At 42.5% G+C, this 20,438-nt stretch overlaps 1 protein-coding gene across 1 annotated transcript in view; it reads right to left on the bottom strand.

Moving 5' to 3' along the window:
* The window catches only part of Samhd1 (SAM and HD domain containing deoxynucleoside triphosphate triphosphohydrolase 1), a 45,870-nt gene that overhangs the window by 22,988 nt on the left and 2,444 nt on the right, over positions 1–20,438 (bottom strand). The window contains exons 2-6 of the mRNA XM_051143662.1: positions 16,916–16,982; positions 13,037–13,109; positions 4,094–4,254; positions 2,751–2,866; positions 1,379–1,449 (exon numbers count right to left, since the gene is read on the bottom strand). Of these exons, the coding sequence (XP_050999619.1) occupies positions 1,379–1,449; positions 2,751–2,866; positions 4,094–4,254; positions 13,037–13,109; positions 16,916–16,982 (488 nt within the window). The remainder of the gene's footprint in view (positions 1–1,378; positions 1,450–2,750; positions 2,867–4,093; positions 4,255–13,036; positions 13,110–16,915; positions 16,983–20,438) is intronic.

Below are 20,438 nucleotides of genomic sequence, written 5' to 3' on the forward strand. Positions count from 1 at the left end.
GTGACAGGGGAGAACTGGTTTTCAAAGAGCACGGAGTGGGGGCTGGGCTGCGGCAGTGGCACATCCTTAGTGTGTGCACTGCTGTGGGCTTGATCCTCAGCATCACAGAAAAGGAGGCAAGGCATGGGGACTTTCCCAAATGATGAAAATGGTCTACATCCTGACCACATGGGTACACGTGTCAAACTCAACTCAGCTTGGTACAATTTAAGCCTTTAATCCCAGTGCTGGCAAAGAGATAGAAGCAGGCAATCTCTCAGTGTCAAGGGTAGCCGGAGAGTGAGTGTGAGACCCTGCATCAAACCAAATCAAATCAAAACAAAAACAACAGGCAACAAAAAATCTTCATAATTGGCTGGGTGTGGTAGCACACACCTTTAATCCCAGCACTGGGGAGGCAGAGGCAGGTAGATCTTTATGAGTTCGAGGCCAGCCTGGTCTACAAAGCAAGTCCAGGACAGCCAAGGCTACACAGAGAAACCCTGTCTTGAAAACAAACAAACAAACAAACAAACAAACAAACAGGGAAGGCGGAGAGAAACTGGTTCGACGTGTAAGGAGCTCTCAGCTTACATTACTGTACTTTTCAACTCCAGTTGCTAGAAAAATGCGTGGTAGAAGCCGGGAGGCCAATTTCATTCTCCTAAACTGCTTCCAAGTGTGCAGGTTCACCACCTGCACATGTGTGATCACCAAGGGATCATTTAAAGCTTGAAGTGAGGGTGGAACATGCTCTCAGCACTGGAGAGGCCCAGGCAGGACAGCGCTCAAAGTCATTCCCAACTATACAGGAAAACCTTGTATTAAAAACAAGAGCTCTGCCAGGCTCAATGGTGCACGCCTGTAATCCCAGCACTCGGGAGGCTGAGGCAGAAGGATCTCTGTGAGTTCAAGGCCAGCCTGGTCTACAGAGCAAGTCCAGGAAAGGTAGGGCTATACAGAAACCCTGTGTCAAAATAACTAAAACAGAAAACAAAACCCCTCAAAAGCTCAATTACTAAAACTGGTGGTACTTAACTTCACGGATACAGCAAAATAAAAGCTGAAGCTGGGCTTTAAAGACAAACTGCACAGAAATGTAACAGAGGAGAGACAGCGATGCACTGAGGAATATGGTAGCTGCTTTTCTAGGCCTGGCCCAGCACTCTACAGCTCTGTGGAGTCAGACACTGCTCTATGCGCTGAGGGCTGTGAACAGGAGGTAAGGCCTTTCTCCACAGCTACTGTGAATGAAACAGACGTGTGTGAGTGGAAGCCCCCTGAACACTCATGTGTCCGGGGAACGATGGGGAACACAGAGAGGAAAAGCAGAGTTTAAGTGAATAGCTAGATCAAGTTCTGTTTCTTTCTATTAACTATGGAACACGTGAATACATACCCTCCAGTTCATATCTGGGCGAGCGAGAGGAATAAATCTTCCATCAAACATATGAGAAAATGGCCCATGACCTAAAAACAAAAGCAGCCTTCAAATTAAAAAAAAAAAAAAAAAAAAAAAGAAACTGGTAAAAATCAAATTCTTAATGTTTAGTTTATCTTGAATATCAATAGCCACTGTTAATAATCTATAAATGAATTTTTTTTTAAAAAAGGATAAATCTGCTCTTTCAAATTTCCAAAACAGCATAAGAGGCAAAATCATATTGGAAAGTTAATCCTCCTTAGATCAGACTCCAGTTTTGTATAAACTACAAAGAATGCTGAGGGTTTTTCATTAAAAAAAAAAATTCAAGGTTTATATATTTAGGGCTGGGGTTGCAGCTCCGTGGAAGAGCCAATGCGTGGAATGCACAGGTCCTACGTTTGAGTCCAATCACCAAAACCAAAACCTATACAGGAACCAACTGCCTCCTCAGACGGGTCACTGAGCCTGCAGAAACCTCTGGGCTGGCAGAAAGAGCACTCTGCCCCTTCAGTGTCTGTCCACGGAAACACAAGCTCCCACACACATTCTCCTGTAAGTACAGAGGTTGCGCAGTCATCGCTTCCCTTCTCAAAGTGGAAAGGGTGATATTCTTCTACTTGTGTTTAATCGGCCTAAGACCTTCTGTGAGTCAGGGAAGAACAAGTGTTTCTTAAACCTGTTCCAGTTGTGAGAAGTGATGGGTTTAACAAAGGAAAAGCAATTTTAGTCAACGAGAAGAATAAAAGAAAAATCACACCCCCCCCCCCTTATCCTAAAGACAGAGTACGAAAACTCCCTGTCCTCAAGCCCTCTGAGCCCAGTTTGGTGGCTCATGCTTGTAATCTCGGCACTCAGAAGGCAGAAGCAGGAGGATTGCCATGAGTTCTAGGACAGCTTGGGTTACAGAGTAAAAACCCTGTCTCATTAATTAATTAATTAATAGTAAGTAAGTGAATAATGCCTTTCATGTGACATAGTAAAGTTGCTTAATATGGAAAAGTTAGAAGTGATAGCAATGTTTTGGCCTTAGCAAAAATATTAGGAAGCATCCATGGTGGACTGTGATTACCGAAAAATCAAAATACTGCCGGGTAGTGGTGGCACAAGCCTTTCATCCTAGAGGCAGAGGCAGGCGGATCACTGAGTTCGAGGCCAGCCTGGTCTACATAGTGACTTCCAGAACATTCAGGGCTACACAGAGAAACCCTATCTTGAAAAACCAAAGGTAGGGGGAAAAAAGAAAAATTAAGATACTTCTACATTCTCTTTTTAGACTGAGTTCTGGAGGTCAAGCAGAGGTGACACACAGGAGCTTACAGAGAGCGCTGGCTCTGTGTGAGCTTACCAAGGTCATGGCAGAGCCCCGCGATCTGAACGCAGAGCATATCTCGCTCACTGATCTGCAGCTCTGGCTGCTTCTCGGCGAGTGCTCGAACCAGGCAGCCTGCTAGGTACCCCACCCTGCGGAGAGAGAAACCAAGAGTCACACTTTGGCTCGAAAGATGAGAGGTAACTGGAACTTGAAACTTTCAGTTCTGAAAATTGGCTCCGTGGTGCTGTAACACAGAGTGAAGCTGGGGGCTCAGCAGGGCTGAGGGTTAGGCTCCGTGCAACACTTGACCCACGTGTGCAAGACCCTGGGTTTAATCCCTAGCAGAGCAAACAAAAACAAAAACAAAAGCAACAGACGTTATGACAAATATTAAATGCACTTTCAAGCACTTCTCTCTGAAAGGAATTGCTAAAAATATATCTTCTTTCCTCTGCCCTGAACTGAGCTCTAGGAAGGCAGACAATTTTGTACTCTGGAAGGTTCTAATAAGTGTTCAATAGACATTGTTTATGATTTGAGTACAGGTCCATGTATCTTGATACTGGACCAGGACAGATGGCAACATCTGTAACTCCCACACTTGGGAGGCTAAGGTGAAGTATTGGGAGTTTGAGGCTGGCCTAGACTGTTTAATGAAACCCTGCACAAAACGAAGAAAGAGAAAAGAGAAAAGCCTGGTTAACAAATGAAAACCACAAAGTAAATTAAAAAAAAAAAAACAAAAACCCAAATATTTAACTTCCAATTATTCCTTGCCCACTTCTCCCAGCTCTACACGCATAAAGGAAAAGCAGCCCAAAGCCTCAGCTTTACTGCATACCACCGAGACGGCCCTCTCAGAGCTTATAAGCGTTTCTCTAACTTTAATATTTCCGGACATAATCACTTTGTTTAAAAGGGTGACGCTATACAACAAAATGGGAGCCAGGCATGGTGGAGTGTGCCCAGGACCTCAGCTCTCAGGAGATGAGGTGCAAGGACACTGAGCTCCACCGGAAGGCCCTGTCCCAGAAGAAAAGAAATAAAAAGACTTAAATAGGGGCTGAAGGAAACCTAATCAGATTAACAGGTTATACCAGCAGCCAACCCTCTTCAGTTGAAGTATTCACAGCCAAGTATTTAATCCAACTGGCCTATCAACAGATATTAGGTTTTTGGAAGGATAAGAGGTAGTTTAAAAACCACATAAATAAACAATGGTAAACAGGAATCCAAAGTCTCAATTTTCTCATCCATAAAATAAAGATGTTACAATGACCATTTGGAAAAAAGCACTCTTGAAGAGAGTAAACAAACTACCCCACACGAGAGGAGGAGAGGTAGAGCGCACGCTCTCCACGCATCTCCCTCCTTACCCGAGACTGTGTTCGAAGCGATTGTGGGACGCTCCGGGGAAAACATAGTAGCCGCCTCCCAGCTGCTTGATGTATCGGAGCCGTTGGAACTGAGGTGTGTCGATGATTCGGATGAGCAGAGGGTGGAACTCAACATGGCCGTGAATAGGATCATTAAATACCTGGAAAATTACGCTAAAAAAGTTGTCCTCTGACCTCCACATGCCCATCATGACACGCGCGTGTCACTGTCCCTCCATCACACACACACAGCAGCAATAGATACAACTAAAAAAACTACCTTTAACAGTTAATGTTACAGTTTCCTTTTTATATAAAAATCAACAGTGAGCATGTTATATTTTTATATAATAGTCATTATAATAATTCAATTTCATTAATGTTGCTGTTAATTTAAAGGCATGGCCTAATAAATGTTTATTACTAGGCTATAGCTTTAAATTAACAGGAACATATTTGGGGCCCAACTGAATTAATGTATCCTCAGTCTTAAAACAATCATCCTTTCTCTTGGTTGGCGGGGCGGGGGAGAATAGCTCCCAGAGATGTAACCCAAGCTTGGAACCTACTGTGGGCAGACAGGAGGCACACGGAGCTGACTGCCAGAACCAAACTTCAGCTACTGGAAAGGTGGAAGGGAGGAATGGTTCCTTAGCAATGGTGGGGTTTTTTTTTTTACCCCACCCCCCAAAACCTTTTGAGGTTTGAAAGGCTCACTCTCTAGCTTAACACATGTGCGTCCGCAGGCCAGAGCATTTTACCAGCTGCCGCCTGCAGGCTCGCAGGGCAGTGGCAGCTATGGAAATATGTCGGGTTGGAAAGGTCAAACTGAGAGGCCGTCAGCCTTTTAGACAGCGGCAGGCCTAAAACTGCACCTAAATTAAGCGCCATGACAGAGGGTGGTTGGTTCTTTTCTGGCTTTGTTTCGGCTGTTGTCGTGGACGTGGTTACAATGTGTGTTCAGTGGTGACCACGCTTCTCCATGCCCTCTCTTAAGAAAGCTCTGGGAGAAAGCCGAGGCACCCAAGGCTATAAAGAGAGAAGGCGGCGCAGGGTTCCTCTTGATAGAGTCGATGGCGGCTACCACTCAAAGCTCCACAGCTGCCAGATGCTTGTCAGCTCTTTCTGGGAAGGACCCACCAAATACAATTTAGCAACAACTGAACTGCAAGGGATGATGGACAGGGCCTTGCTTGCTCAAGCCTAAATTGGCACAACTGGCTCAAGACTAGAAGTTTCTTGTTTCCTTGCTTGATTTTTTTCTTGAAAGTTTTATTTTTGCCTATAGTGAGAAATAGAATATATTTGTTGTTTGACATTGCTAAAACATGAGATTTTTGACATTTTGACTGGAATTGAGATGAAATATTTGACCAGGGCAGTGCTGGCACACAGCCTAATCTACACAGTAAGTTAGGGTGGGATCCCCTGCTGATAAAATAAGCTATTTACTGAAAAAGTGCCAGATTGATTTCCAAAGTGGTTGTACAAGTTTGCACCAGCAATGGAGGAGTGTTCCCCTTTCTCCACATCCTTGCCAGCATGTGCTGTCACTTGAGTTTTTGATCCTAGCCATTCTGATGGGTATAAGAGGCAATCGCCGAGTCATTTTGATTTGCATTTCTCTGATGATTAGGGATGTTGAACATTTCTTTTTAAGTGTTTCTCAGCCATTTGATATTCCTCTGTTGAGAACTCTCTGTTTAGCTACCTCAAGACCCAGCCATTACACTCCTTGGTATATATCTGAAAGATGCTCTTCCACACAACAAGGACATTTGCTCAGCTACGTTCATAGCAGCCTTATTCATGATAGCCAGAACCTGGAAGAATGGATGAAGAAACTGTGGTATATTTACACAATGGAATACTACTTAGCTATTAAAAACAAGGAAATCTTGAAACTTGCAGGCAAATGGATGAAATTAGAAATGATCATCCTGAATGAGATAACCCAGACCCAGACCCAGAAAGACACTCATGGTATGTACTCACTTATAAGTGGATATTAGCCCAGCATGGATGTCCTCTGAGAGACTCCATGCAGTGGAGGATTGGGACAGATGCTGGGACTTGCTGCTGGACTCCAGGTGAGAATGGTATGAAGAATGGGGAGATAGAAGACCCAGAGGGTCCAGGAACCCCACAAGAAGACCATCAAGGTTGGAGGACCTAGGCTTGCACAAACTGCTGCACCAACCAAGGACAATGCATGCAGTAAACCTAGACCCCCGTTCAGCTCTAGCCAATGGACAGCTCATTTTCCACGGTTGTGGGGAGAGTGGGGACTGCCTCTGACATGAACTCTGGTGCCCCCAATTTGACCCCTTCCCCTTGGTGGGGAAGCCTGGCGGCACTCAGAAGAAGGGAAAGCAGGCTACCAGGATGAGACCTAATAGGCTGTGATCATATGGTGGAAGAGGAGGTCTTGCTAGGGCAGAGGGAGGGAGGGATGGGAGGATACAAATGATGGGATAACAAACAGGGATATAATCTGAATAAATTATTTAAGATAAATAAATAAATAAACAAAACAAGCTACTTACAAAAAGACAGTCTAGGATTCAAAATGACAAATTTTTCCTTAAAGTTACTATGCAAGTTCTTTTTTCTTAATAATAGAAGATATGTCTTCACTGATCTAAAAGATGGATACACATCAGTCTTAGGCTTATGTAAGAAGAAATGATGTCACCCTGCTCTAAAAAAGCCAGCCAATCTCCTCGGAGGTGGGGCTTCCATGGAGAATTGGTGCCACCGGGCAGTTTCTCCTAAGAGATATGTTCTGTTGGTCAGTGTAAGAACCCAAAGTTAGGCAGGGAGACAAACATGCAAGCTGCATGCCTCCCATGTGGAAGGCTTTTGTATGCTGGCTGAGTTGAGGTGTCACACTGCTCTGGCAGACAGCTTACCCCTTTAAATGTGAGACATTTTCATGGGGGACAGGCAGCGGTCACACCTGACACAAAGAGACACAGGGGACTGACTCTACTGGTGAAAAAGTACACACCAGCCTAGTTAGGTCCCAGAATGCAAAAGCTACAATTCATATGTTTAAAAGGTGGAAGTGTGGCTGAGCAGTGGTGGCGCACGCCTTTAACCCCAGCACTTGGGAGGCAGAGGCAGGTAGATTGCTGTGAGTTCGAGGCCAGCCTGGTTTACAGAGTGAGTCCAGAACAGCCAAGGCTACACAGAAAAACCCTGTCTAGAAAAACCAAAAAGAGGGGCGGGGGGGGAGGCCAAAGTGTCCATCTCCTATGGAGAGAAGGAGTGAGAGAAAACCAGCCACAGCTAATGCTTTCAATATGATGGTGATTGTAAGTTCACTGCTAATGGTGATGTTATAAAACCCCTTTGGGAGAGGTCAAAATGAAACAGACCCAGATAAAAGAGAGACTGCTAACTTAAGTCAGCCTATACTTAGATGAATTCAAACTGCAGAACAAGCAGGTAACTCATATTGCAAATCCCACTACATGGGAATAGCTCTGAGGCATGAATGTCTACGCATAGCCAAAGCTTCTTGTTGGTTACAGAATGCCCATAACTTGTTATTACATGCTACTCATATGGCATGAGTAAAAATTTACAGATGTCTTTCTTCTGCTCACACAGAGAGCGGAGAACCATCCTTAATTGACTTGTGTACCCAGCACATACATTCATACTTTTAGGACTGTATAATGCGTCTAAGAATTGTATTTTTTCAGAACAAAGGTACCTGACACCGATGCTGGACCAGACCTGACAGGAGTCATCCTCCAGGATGCTGAGATGCCGGCACATCTGTTCCAGCATCCTGCATATTCCAACCTCAACTACTTCAATTGCTGTTCCTCATCAGAGCCTGCTTCCAGGACAGCTTCGAAGAAAGTTGCTGATCTTAATTGGTCCAGCATTTCAGAATGCTCCAAACAAGACTCCTATTAAGCCTGGAATTTCTCAACATTTAGAGACTAGACCACAAATGTAGTAACGCTAGCTTGCTTAACCATTTTTTTCCAAAGTTACTTGGGCCCCCCAAAAGGTATCCTATGCCCCTAAATCAGCAGGAAGCAACCTTAAGAGAACAACGTCCCATTTCCATTAATGTGGGGCAGCTAGATTTTGGTTGTTTCTTTTGGGAGGAGGGTAATAGATGCTAAATGTTTTAAAAGGGTTGGTTACAAGTTATTAATGGTCTTATTCAGAAAAAAAAATGAAGTCAGACTCAGGAATTTTTCTTTTTCTTTTCTTTCTTTTTTGAGACAGGGTTTCTCTGTGTATCCTTGGTTGTCCTGGACTCGCATTGTAGACCAGGCTGGCCTTGAACTCACAGGGATCCACTTGCCTCTGCCTCCCCAGTGCTGGGATTAAAGGCGTGTGCCACCATTGCCCGGCTTCTTTTTCTTTTCTTTATCTGTCTTAAGTAAGGAGGAAGGGGTGGAAAAGAAGGAAAGGGGAATATAGAAATATTTTATAGGAATAATATAAAAGGTAGATTATTGAATCTACTCCTCAACTTAAAGCTTTGAAGCTTTGTTAATCACAAATATTGTTAATCACATTGGTATAGAATTCAAATTTAAGGTTATCTTTTACACACACACACACACACACACACACACACACACACACACACACACAAATATATGTGTCAGATATTAGTCCAGCTTTATCACAGGAATATACATCCCAGGTTTAAAAGATAGATAGTGTTCTACAGATAGACAATGTAAAAATAATTAGATAAGGCCTTCAAAAAAAACTCAGCGACCTACAGAAAATGGCATTTAAAGATGTTTTTATTACTTTAAGGATTCTCTGACAATGAGATATGCCAACTCTTGGAAGCACCCCCAGTCTACCTAAAAGAAGATGATGAGCATCAAAGAACCTCCTTTTGGAGATGGCTTTAAATATGGTAAACAAGCCACTGGGCAAAATGCCCTTATTTCTACCACAGACAGAATTCTGCCTAACATGGGCAAGCTTGGATGCAGGCAGAGTCAATGGCCGCACTCTGCCAAGACAGGGCAAGCAAGTCCTCAATGGTTCCTGCCTCACAAATATGTCTGTCAGATATACTGGGCCAGGAAGCTGAAGATGATGCTCCAGCATTATAGAGAGCTTTGGGTAGCTATTCAGGCAGCAAACTATTACTTTTTATTTTTTGGAGGCTTCTAGCGTGTACTTCCTATTTATTCAGGTTATTAATTTTATTTCTTCTCAAGTCTCTGAAGGGGTTGAAAACCAGATAGTTTAGTTTTATAACTAAGCTTAGTTGTTTAGGAGTTAAGAAGATGCTTTTAGGGCTGGGTGTGGTGACGCATGCTTTAAATCCCAGAACTCAGGAAGCAGAGGCAGAGGCAGAGGCAGAGGCAGATGGATAGCTGTGAGTTTGAGGCCAGCCAGTCCAGGACAGCCAAGGCTAACACAGAGAATCCCAGGACAACCACTTAAAAACAAAACAAAACAAAAATAAATAAAAAATAAAAAGAAGATGCTTTTAGGTCTAGGTAGATGTTTTTAGATTGATAGAGAAAGGATATTGATTTAGGCTCAGAATTTTAGACTCACCAAGGTAAAATAAATATTTTTTTCAAGGTGGCTAAATACCTTTTGATTAGACATTATGTATGTAAGTCTTACCTATTGGTTTTTATAATTGTTTCATAATTGTTCTTACTGTATTTTTTTTTTTTTTTTGAGACAGGGTCTCTCTGTGTAGCCTTCACTGTCCTGGACTCACTTTGTAGACCAGGCTGGCCTCGAACTCACAGCAATCCACCTGCCTCTGCCTCTTGAGTGCTGGGATTAAAGGCGACTATGCCCAGCACCTGTATATTATTTTTAAAATAGCCTTTTTATTTAAGCAGAAAAAGGAATTGTTGGGGGTTGGTCTGGTTGCTACCCAAATGAGCAGACAGACTCAAATACCCCAAATTGTTTTGTTTTGTTTTTAGTTTTTCAAGACAGGATTTCTCTGTGTAGCTTTGGTTGTCCTAGACTCACTTTGTAGACCAGGCTAGCCTCAAACTCACATCGATCTGCCTGCCTCTGCCTCCCGAGTGCTGGGACTAAAGGCTCCCTAAAATGCTTGTAACTTTGCCTGAGAACTTCTTCCTATTTGACAAATAAAAAGCCAACACAGCCGGGCAGGGCAAATGGGACAGGTGTGACTAAGGTTTGCAGGCTTGTGGGACAGAGAGGATCTTGGGAAGGGAAGCAGTCAGATACCAGAAGAGGATCTTGGGAAGGAGACAGGAGGAGAAGAAAGAAGGAAAGAGGCCGGCATCCTGGGTGAGATCGAGTAAGAAGCACATGGCTGGCGTGGATGGAGATTTGGCCCAGATGAAGAACATTAGCAAGCATTTGGGATTATGGATGGGAGGTAGCTCGACAAGAAATTATTAGAAGCAGATGGCATGGGATGTGGGCAGGGAGATTGGAAGGTAGTTTAGGGGATTAATATCTGCTCTGCCCCAGGTGAAGCAAGGCTATTATAAAATATAACAGGTGTCTGTGTTTTTATTGATTGACAGTGGGTTAGAAAACACCAATCATAGTAACTACAGCCTAATAATAAACATTTATTAGGCCATACTTCCACAATAAAAAAACTGACATTCTATTTTTTTTAATGAGTGTTTGCGTACCATGTGTGCTTGGAGAGTATTAACATTTCTCATTGTGCTCTGTGAAGTCACTTAATGCCTATCATAAACTGCACCAAGTCTATCACTACTAACAATACTTAGGGAATGGTAGCGAAGTGCTCAGGAGTGGGCTGGAGAGGTGGCTCAGTGGTTAAAAGTTCTGCCTGCTCTTCCAGAGGTCCTGAGTTCAATTCCCAGCAACCACATGGTGGCTCACAACCATCTATAATGAGATCTGGTGCCCTGTTCTGTAGATAAAGCACTCACTTACAATAAATAAATAAATTTAAAAAAATAAAAAAACTAAGTACTCGGGAAGAGAAGGAACCAAGATGATCAAAGTTAAATCCCCTGATATCCTTATCACATAAGACCATGTTCAATGATCTCTAAATATTTAATCATAAACAAACATAATCCTCCTAACAGTAGGTCAACAGTAGGTCAACCTAACCATCAGAGACCAGAGAGAATATATTTTATTACTAAAGACTGTCAAAGAAATTATAACAACCTACTTTTAATCCATTTAAGCCTAAAACACTTTTACTGTTAATTTCTTGGCGGTAATACTATTTGTTTGTTTGTTTTTCCAGACAGGGTTTTTCTGTGTAGCCTTAGCTGTCCTAGACCTCACTATGTAAACCAGGCTGGCTGAGATCTGCCTGCCTCTGCATCCCAAGTGCTGGGATTAAAGGTGTGCACCACTATTGCTTGGTAGTCATTTCATTTTTAGTATTATTACTACTTGATATAAATGATTCCTTACAGTCACATAGTCTACTGTATGATATCCTTGCCTGTTACTAGCCAGCGAGATAATGCAATCCCATTAACTGTTCAATCAACTGTATGTGCCAAGCAGAGTAAAAACTCAGTCAGGAACCATTCCTGCACTCTGGGAGAGACAGCAGACTCCATCCAGAGTAAGAGAGAGACAAAAGTCCTAGCACCCACACGGTCCTGAAACTCCAGGACCAGGAGTTTCACGTATGAAAGCGGTACACAGACATACACGCAGGCAAAAACACTTATACACATAGAAAAAAAACTGACTAAAAACTAAAAACAAAAACTTGCTGAATGAGGTGGCACATGTCTTTAACTTCAGCACTTGGGGGGGGGGGCAGAGATACGGGTATCTCTGTGAGTTTGAGGCCAGCCTGGTCTACATAGCAAACTTCAGGCTAGACAGGGCTCAAAAATAAATAGATAGATAATACATACATACACGGACATCAAAATAGAAACCTAAAAAAATAAAAGCAATCCTATGACTGTAGGTTACTAGGGCGTTTGTCAGTGCAGATGATCACCAGAAAACTATTGCATGGATAGAGAGATAGTTCAGTGGATAAAGATGCTGGAAGCCAAGCCCCACGACCTGAGTTCATTCCTAGCACCAACATAGTGGAAGGAGAGAACGGACTCCCAAAAGTTGTCTTCTGACTAATGCACTTGGGCTATCACACTTGTATGTTCACATGTATGTACACACATATGTACACACACACACACACACACACACACTAAGTGGTATCATAAATCAAAGGTTTGCTTGTTATTTTGGTTTTCTGAGACAGTGTGTGGTGGTTTGAGTAAGTATAGCCCCATAGACGCATGTGTTTGAATACTTGGCCCACAGGGAACTGGACTAACAGGAGGTGTAGCCTTAATGGAGTAAATGGAGTCTTGTTGGAGGAGGTGTGTCATTGTGGGGATGGGCTTTGGGGTCTCATACATGGTCAAGCTGAGCCCAGTGTGGCACACGGTCTTCTTGTTGCTTGGGGATCAAGATGTCGAACTCAGCCAGGCGTGGTGGCGCACTCCTTTAATCCCAGCACTCGGGAGGCAGAGGCAGGTGGATTGCTATGAGTTTGAGGCCAGCCTGGTCTACAAAGCGAGTCCAGGACGCTAAGGCTACACAGAGAAACCCTGAGACTTAGGGTTTTATTGCTATGAAGGGACACCATGACCACGGCATCTCCTATAAAGGAAACTTTTTGTTTGTTTGTTTTTGTTTGCTTGAGACAGGGTTTCGCCGTGTAGCCTTGGCTGACCTGGACTCACTTTGTAAACCAGCCTCTGCCTCTCTGAGTGCTGGGATTACAGGTGTGCACCACCACACCCCGCTGACACGGTTTGTCTTAATTACTGACTGTTCTACTGGCTTGACAACGGCGTATTATAAAAGAAAGCGTTTAATTGGGGTCTCACAGTTTCAATGTTAGAGACCATGATCAAATCATGATACAATACCATTTATACAAAGTAAACGCTGTCTACATGCTCTGATTTCTCTTACCTTCATTAGATCAATGTGAGATTGACGCAGGGTTTTGAAACATTCAACCATCATCTTCCTCTCCCCCAAGGAACTAAAATAGAAACGACGTAAGACGTAAGTAAATATATCAACACTTGGTTAATAGTAATTCCCGGAGAATGGGAAGACTGTGGGCAGCTCTAGGGTTATCTACACCAATAAAAAGAAAAAGCAGATTATAAGGCACAATCAATAACTCAAACACACTCCTAGAAACTTTCATTGTCAACACTGCTGATCATGTCCTAGATTGATGGATGCGGCCCAACCCAGGTCAGATTCTTATTGGGTAAACAGGAACCTCAGCTCCGAATTCTGAATCATGTGTTTTGTTAGTCAGAAAAGCCTCTACTTCCTGTCTCTGCCTCTGAGGGTCAATCAATGGGGCAAAGCACATCTAGTTCCCACTTAACCCAGAACAGCCTGCATCAGCTCAAGGACCCCCCTCCCTTCGGACTGTCACAAAATCCACCTGCTTTCCCACCAGGCTGCTGCTCTCTACTCTCTGTGACAGCCCAGCAATCTGCCCTGTCCCCCCAATAAACTGTGGAGTGATCTCTCTTGGTGGTTTGTTACGCTTGCTCACAAGAAGTTCCTGCTGAACCCAGGGGCCCACCCAGGCCAGTCAAGCATGAACTGCTATTGATGATGGTTTTTAGCTTTGTGTTCCATCTTCCCTTATCTATAATCCTCCAGCTGGGGACATAATCTCATGGGAATTGTATTTGAACCGCTCAGAATCTTACAACGCCCTGCTTCATTTCCAATTGCTCATTTGCTGATGCATAATGCAGACACATCCCGCAGAAATGTTAACAAAAACAGCAGCAGGCAGGTGTCAGGATCCCTGATGGTTCTGCTGTGCAATCAGGTGGGGGAAAAAAAAATTCTTTTGTTAAAAGTCCTAATAGACTTGAAGTCAGAAGTACCACAACCAATCCTTTTTTTTTTTTTAAACAGTTCTTATCTCTCTTCTGGGGGGCCTTGGGGTTTTCTTTATCTTCTCCTTTAAACATTTAAAAACAATCTTCTTGTTGTATGTAGTTTATTTTATATATGTGTAATAATATAAATGTATATGTAAAAAATTATTAAAAAAACATTCAGTGCATCCTCACTTCAGATTTTTAAAAAAAGATTTATTTATTTATTTATTTATTTATTTGTTTATTTATTATGTATACAGAGCTCTGGTTGCATGTACACCTGCAGGCCAGAAGAAAGCATCAGATCACATTATAGATGGTTGTGAGCCAACATGTGGTTACTGGGAATTGAACTCAGGACCTCCGGAGGAGCAGTCAGTGCCCTTAACGTCTGAGCCACCTCTCCAGCCCCCACTTCAGATTCTGATTGTTCTGTTGAATGTAGGAATTACTTTAATTCGACAAGTAACTTGTCAGCATCTTCTGGGAGTTTTGTCTTAGGGTTTCTATTGCTGTGATGAAATGCCATGACCGAAAAAGCAACTTGGTCATGGAAGCTTACCCTTCCACGCACGTCACAGTGTGTGTTGGTCTGAACAGGTCTGGCCCCATAGCCTTGTGTGTTTGAATGCTCGGCCCACATGAAGTGGCACTATTAGGAGGTGTGGCCTTGTTGGAGTAGATTGGTCCTGTTGGAGTAGGTGTGGCCTTGTTGGAGTAGGTGTGGCCTTGTTGGAGTAGGTGTGGCCTTGTTGGAGGAGGTGTGGCCTTGTTGGAGTAGATTGGTCCTGTTGGACGAAATGTGTCACTGTGGGGGTGGGTTGGAGGTCTCACCTGCTCAAGCTAAGCCTAGTGTGGCACACAGTCAGTCTCCTGCTTCCTGCAGATCCAGATGTGGAACCCTCAGCTCCTTCTCCAGCACCGTGTCTGCCTGCACGCCGCCATGCTTCCCGCCATGACAATATAGGACTAAACCTCTGAAACTGTAAGCCAGCCCCAGTGAAATGGTTTCCTTTATAAGAGTTGCCATGGTCATGGTGTCTCTTCGCAGCAATAGAAACCCTAACTAAGCCAGCGGTGGGTGGTGGCCCATGTCTTTAATCCCAGCACTCAGGAGGAAAAGGCAGGAGGATCTCTATGAGTTTGAGGCCAGCTCGGTCTACAGAATGAGATCTAGGACAGTCAGGGTTACACAGAGAAATCCTGTCTCAGAAAACCAAAATAAAGAAGAAAGGAGGAGAAAGAAGAGAGAAAATCTTGACAGTACAGTAGCAAGCTGGGCCAGTACCAACCACTGGCTCACAGGTGATGTGTCCTCTGAGGCAACTGCCTTTCAGGAGAACTTTCTGTAGTTACTTTATCTGCAGTGTCCTTATCTGCCCTGTTCAACACAGTGGCAACTAGGTACAAGTGGTTACTGATCACTTGCAAGGTAGACAGTACAATAGAAGAACTAAAAATTTTAAATTCATCTAACTGAAAATATTTTAATTATGTGTCTATGTGTGGGTTTGTGCACATGAGTGCATTATGTGTAGAGGCCTGAAGGGGGCATTAGACCCACCGGAGCTGGAGTTACAGACACTGCTAAAGAGCTTGGTGTGGGTGCTGGGAACTGATCTCGTGTCCTCTGGAAAAACAATAAGTGCTTTTAACCTCTGAGCCACATCGCTGGCCCTGATTTAATATAATTTTGGTAATTTAAACATATAACAGGTGACTTCATTACAGACTAAAGCAAGTCTTCAGAGCCTGCAGACTCCATCTCAGAGGCAGAAAGCAGGTACAAGGCACATACTCTACAGTAGTGTTCCTTCTGGAATCTTCTTGTTTGCCCATGTGCCCCAAGTTCCCAGAAGAACACCTAGATCCTAATGAGCGTCCCATAAACGTCTGCTAAACAAATCAATAGTATTTGGGTTTTTGAAAAGAGCCAGCTCACAGGTAATAAGGAAATTAGTGGAAGACTGAGATGATTGAAATGGGTTATAAAAGAAGCGAAGTCCCCGAAGGCTGTGACCCAAAGGACAATTTCTAAAAGACATTAACGCCTTTTAGTGATTTTTGTTTTGTTGTGTTTTGTTTTGTCTGTTTGCTTTTTGAGACATGGGTAGCCTCAAACTCAAGAGATCGCCACCTACTTCTGCTTCCCAAGGCCTGGGATTAAAGGAGTATGCCATCACTGCCCACTTCTTTTTTTTTTTTACTGCCCACTTCTTCTTTTTTTTTTTACTGCCCACTTCTTTTTTTTTTTTACTGCCCACTTCTTTGGTGCTATTTTTTTCACAATCTATTTCTACTCTCAAGTTCACAGGACCTAAAGTAATTCAGAATAAGCCTTTGTCTTCTTTATTAGTTCAGTGTCACCACAAACAATGAATTGTTGCCAATTCTGAAAGAAAGAAAAACTCCACTTTAAAGCACACATAAACACTGGATACTCAGGTAAGAGCTTTAGAGAGACGTCAACTCTTAGACCCCAGAATCTCCAGCCACATACACAGGTATCTACATGTGTGTGTACAAAGCTATAAAGGGAAAAATCATTGCTTTACCAGTGTATATATACACAGACATACCCAGTCCTAAGACAGCCTTAGGAAGACTTACAAATGGGATGGTAACTTTGATTTTCTTGATAATTTATTCCTGCTGGTTCCTTTTTATTTCCAGTGTTTACAATTCAATTATTCTGAATTTGAGAGTAAAAAGTTGGTCCACTACAAACTTCATGAATCTCATCAGCAATGCTCTTTGAAATGGAACCCACATGTAATACTAAACACAAACCCACACAGCAAAAGCTGTGGCATTAACAACACGTCACGGTACAAAAGGAGAATGGAAAAAACCCAAGCTCTCGCGCTTTGTCTCTGAAAGACGAATGAAGTGTGTCTGGTCGCACCCCCACTATGAATTTCAGTATTCTTACCTTACTCCCAGATTTTCAAGAAGTTTCTCATCCAAAAAGGGCAGAACTGAACCAGTGACTTTATTTTCTATGGAAGAGGAAAAAGTAAACTCAATATTTACAGCATATATTTTCCAGTTTTTTTTTTGTTTGAATACATCAGAATTTACTCAGCATGTGTTTACGATGAGCCACTACAGGCAGTGAACCATGTGACCTAAAGCCAGCCTTCTGTAACCACAGATTCCTTATTTATGATATTAATGGAAAGTATTCAGAAAAAGCTACACTGGTACTCAACAAGTAAATATTTCTGTCCATTATTGTACATAACATGTAAAAATACAGCACAACAACTATTTACATCTTATGAGGTATTATAAGCAATGCAGAGATGACAAAGTACACAGTGTGGGTGGACACAGGTTAGTTGAAAACATTGTTATTTTATGTAATAGACTTAAACATCGATTTTTAGTTACCTGCTTGGGTCGTGGAACCAACGCTTCTCAGGTACTGGGACACAAAAGCGTCATGCTCTGGCTGTTCTTCCAGAGCTCCTGAGTTCAATTCCCAGCAACCACATGGTGGCTCACAACCATCTATAGTGAGATCTGGTGCCCTCTTCTGGCCTGCAGGTGTACATGCAGGCAGAGCACTGCATACACAGTAATAAATAAATCTTTTTTAAAAAGCCCTTAAAAAACATAACTCATTTAAAAAGTTAATATATATTAAGGATATATTAACTTATGTATGTCTGTCTCTGTGTGTGTGTTGTATGTGTGCACCAGTACTGACACTTGGAGGGCACTGTGTCATCTTCCACCACTCTCTGCCTGTTACTCTGAGACAAGGTCTCATTTCTGAACTTGTATTTGGCTAGGCTGAAAGCCAGCAACTGCTAGCGATCCTCTTCCTGTCGAGATCCCACCTCACAGTTGGGCTTACTAGCACCTACAGGAAAATTCATCTTATTATGTGTGGGTGCTGAGATCTGAACAGAACTCCAGCCTTCCAGTGATGATAAAACGCAATCATTCTCTCTCATATTCTCTCTCTCTTAATCCCCCCCCCCCCAGGGTTTCTCTGTGTAGCCTTGGCTGTCCAGGACTCACTTGGCAGACCAGGCTGGCCTCGAACTCACAAAGATTCACCAGCTACAAGCAATCAGTCTTAACCACTGAACTATCTCTCTAGACTTTCCTTCCTCATTTAGTTATGTTTTTGAGGCAGGGTCTCACTATGTACCTCTAGCTATCCTGGAACTCACTATGGTCACTATGTAGACTAGGCTGGCTTCAAACTCACAGAAATTCACCTGCCTCTGCCTCCCAAGTACTGGGAGAAAAGGGTATACCATGATACCCAGGCTCTTTTTTTTTTTTTTTAAATAACAGAGTCTTGCCACATAGCTAGGTTGGCCTTATCTCTGGGAGACTCCATAGTTCAAAATAGAAAGAAAGAAAGAAAGAAAGAAAGAAAGAAAGAAAGAAAGAAAGAAAGAAAGGAAAAGTTACTAAGGATTGAACCCAGGTCTTTGTACACACTAGGGACGTATTCTATTGCTGAGCTGCCTCCCCAGCCTGTACCATACTTTTGAGCCCCTACTTTTAAAATCTTAATTAGGTAACTAATCTAGGAACTATTTTGATGAATCAGATGAACATCTATAAATTATTTTTGAGAAAACCAATGGGAAAATAAAGTGAAATCTAATTATTCATGAGGCTCTGCCAGGTCAGCTGCTTCCGGCTTTTAAAGTCAGGGCTGGGGGCGGGGCTAGAGAAGGGCACTCAAATCAATTGTTCTTAGAATCATCTGGTTAAAACCAGACTGAGGAGTACCCAGAGTTTTATTTCTATTGTTTTTTTTTTTCCCCCCAAGACAGGGTTTCTCTTATAGTCCTGGCTGTCCTGGACTTACTTTGTAGACTTGGCTGGCCTTGAACTCACAGAGATACACCTGTCTCTGCCTCCCGAGTGCTGGGATTATAGGCGTTCACCACCCTCTGAAAGTACATAGTTATGCATTTTGAAAGAACTATATATACATATATGTACTTTTTTTTTTTTATCTTCCCAAATAACTAAGTCTAGCTCTTCTTGAGCTCAGATTCGAGAACTCTGGACTATTTTCACATAAACATAAAACCTTCTTTCTCAATGTAACAAGAAAAAATGAGGGCGTGAGGGAGGAAAAAGGTTGAAATGAAAATAGTACTTTTGTATTTTTCCTATCATGAAAAAGTTACTCAATGTAAAAAGTCCAAATAATATTTAAAAATACAAAATGCCAATTTACTTAAGTTCAAACCGATACCTACTGTTAACATTTTGAGATAACACATTTATCTATGTACAGTTACGTAATTTTACACATATAAAAGATTGTCATTTAACCAGTTTTTCCCATTCGGTATCCTAAACATAGTTGTCAATAATGAAGGCCTCTATCTTTCTTTTATTTTTGTTTTTTTTCGAGACAGGGTTTCTCTGCATAGCCTTGGCTGTCCTGGACTCTCTTCATAGACCAGGCTGGCCAGCCTCTGCCACCCGAGTGCTGGGATTACAAGCGTGGGCCACCACTGCTGGACTTACATCTTTCTTAATGGATACTTTGCATTCTACAATATATATAAGTCATAGTACATTTTGTATTTGTGCACTTGTATGTGGGTGCATTTGCACATCTGTGCACTTATTGAAAGCTGGAGGTCAACGTCAGGCCTCTTCCTTTGCTCTTCTGCCTAGTATTTTTCTTAAGATTTACTCACCTTTTATTTATGTGTATATGCACCTGTGTGAGTTTATGTGCAACATTCAGATAGAGTGTTTGGCCAGTGACCCTCAGGGACCTACCTGTCTCTGTCCCCTCATCTCTGAGATTATAAGTATACACCACTACACCTAACTCTTCCTGTGGGTGGTGGAATTCAGAACTCAGGTCTTCATGCTTGCATGATTACTGACCGAGCCATCTCTCTAGACCCTGTTGTAAAGATATTAATAAATAAAATACATATGGACTGGGGTGTGTGACTCAGTGGTAGAGTTCACACATAGCGTGAACAGACCCCTGAGCCTGACCCTCCATATTATGTATACACACACAAAAATCTACTCCTCCCCAAAAAGCTTGCAAAATGGATATAAAGTATATGGTAAATGTCAGCCATCACTATTTACTGTAAGTCAAAAAGCATTGGCAAACAGGCCGTAGTCGAGCTAATGGACACTTCTAGCAACTTTACTGGTACACATATTTTACCTACTATCTTTTCTAATTATTAAATTAAAAACCAGTATTTTGTAAATCCCTATTGAAATAGAATTGCTTTGCTTATGTTGGTTGGTTGTTAATGGTTTCTCCTTGTTATTTTACTCCCTTTTCCATTGGGTAGATTTTTTTTTTTCCCTCTTACTCTTAGTCGACTTTATAATTTTGGCTATTTTCTCCAATGGTGTTTTGTTTTGAGATAAAGCCTCGTTACGTAGCCTACGATGGGCTGAAGACCTGAGACTGGGACCTGAAGTCTTGACTG

The sequence above is a fragment of the Acomys russatus genome, chromosome 4, assembly GCF_903995435.1.
Source record: "Acomys russatus chromosome 4, mAcoRus1.1, whole genome shotgun sequence".
NCBI classification, from domain to species: Eukaryota; Metazoa; Chordata; class Mammalia; order Rodentia; family Muridae; genus Acomys; species Acomys russatus.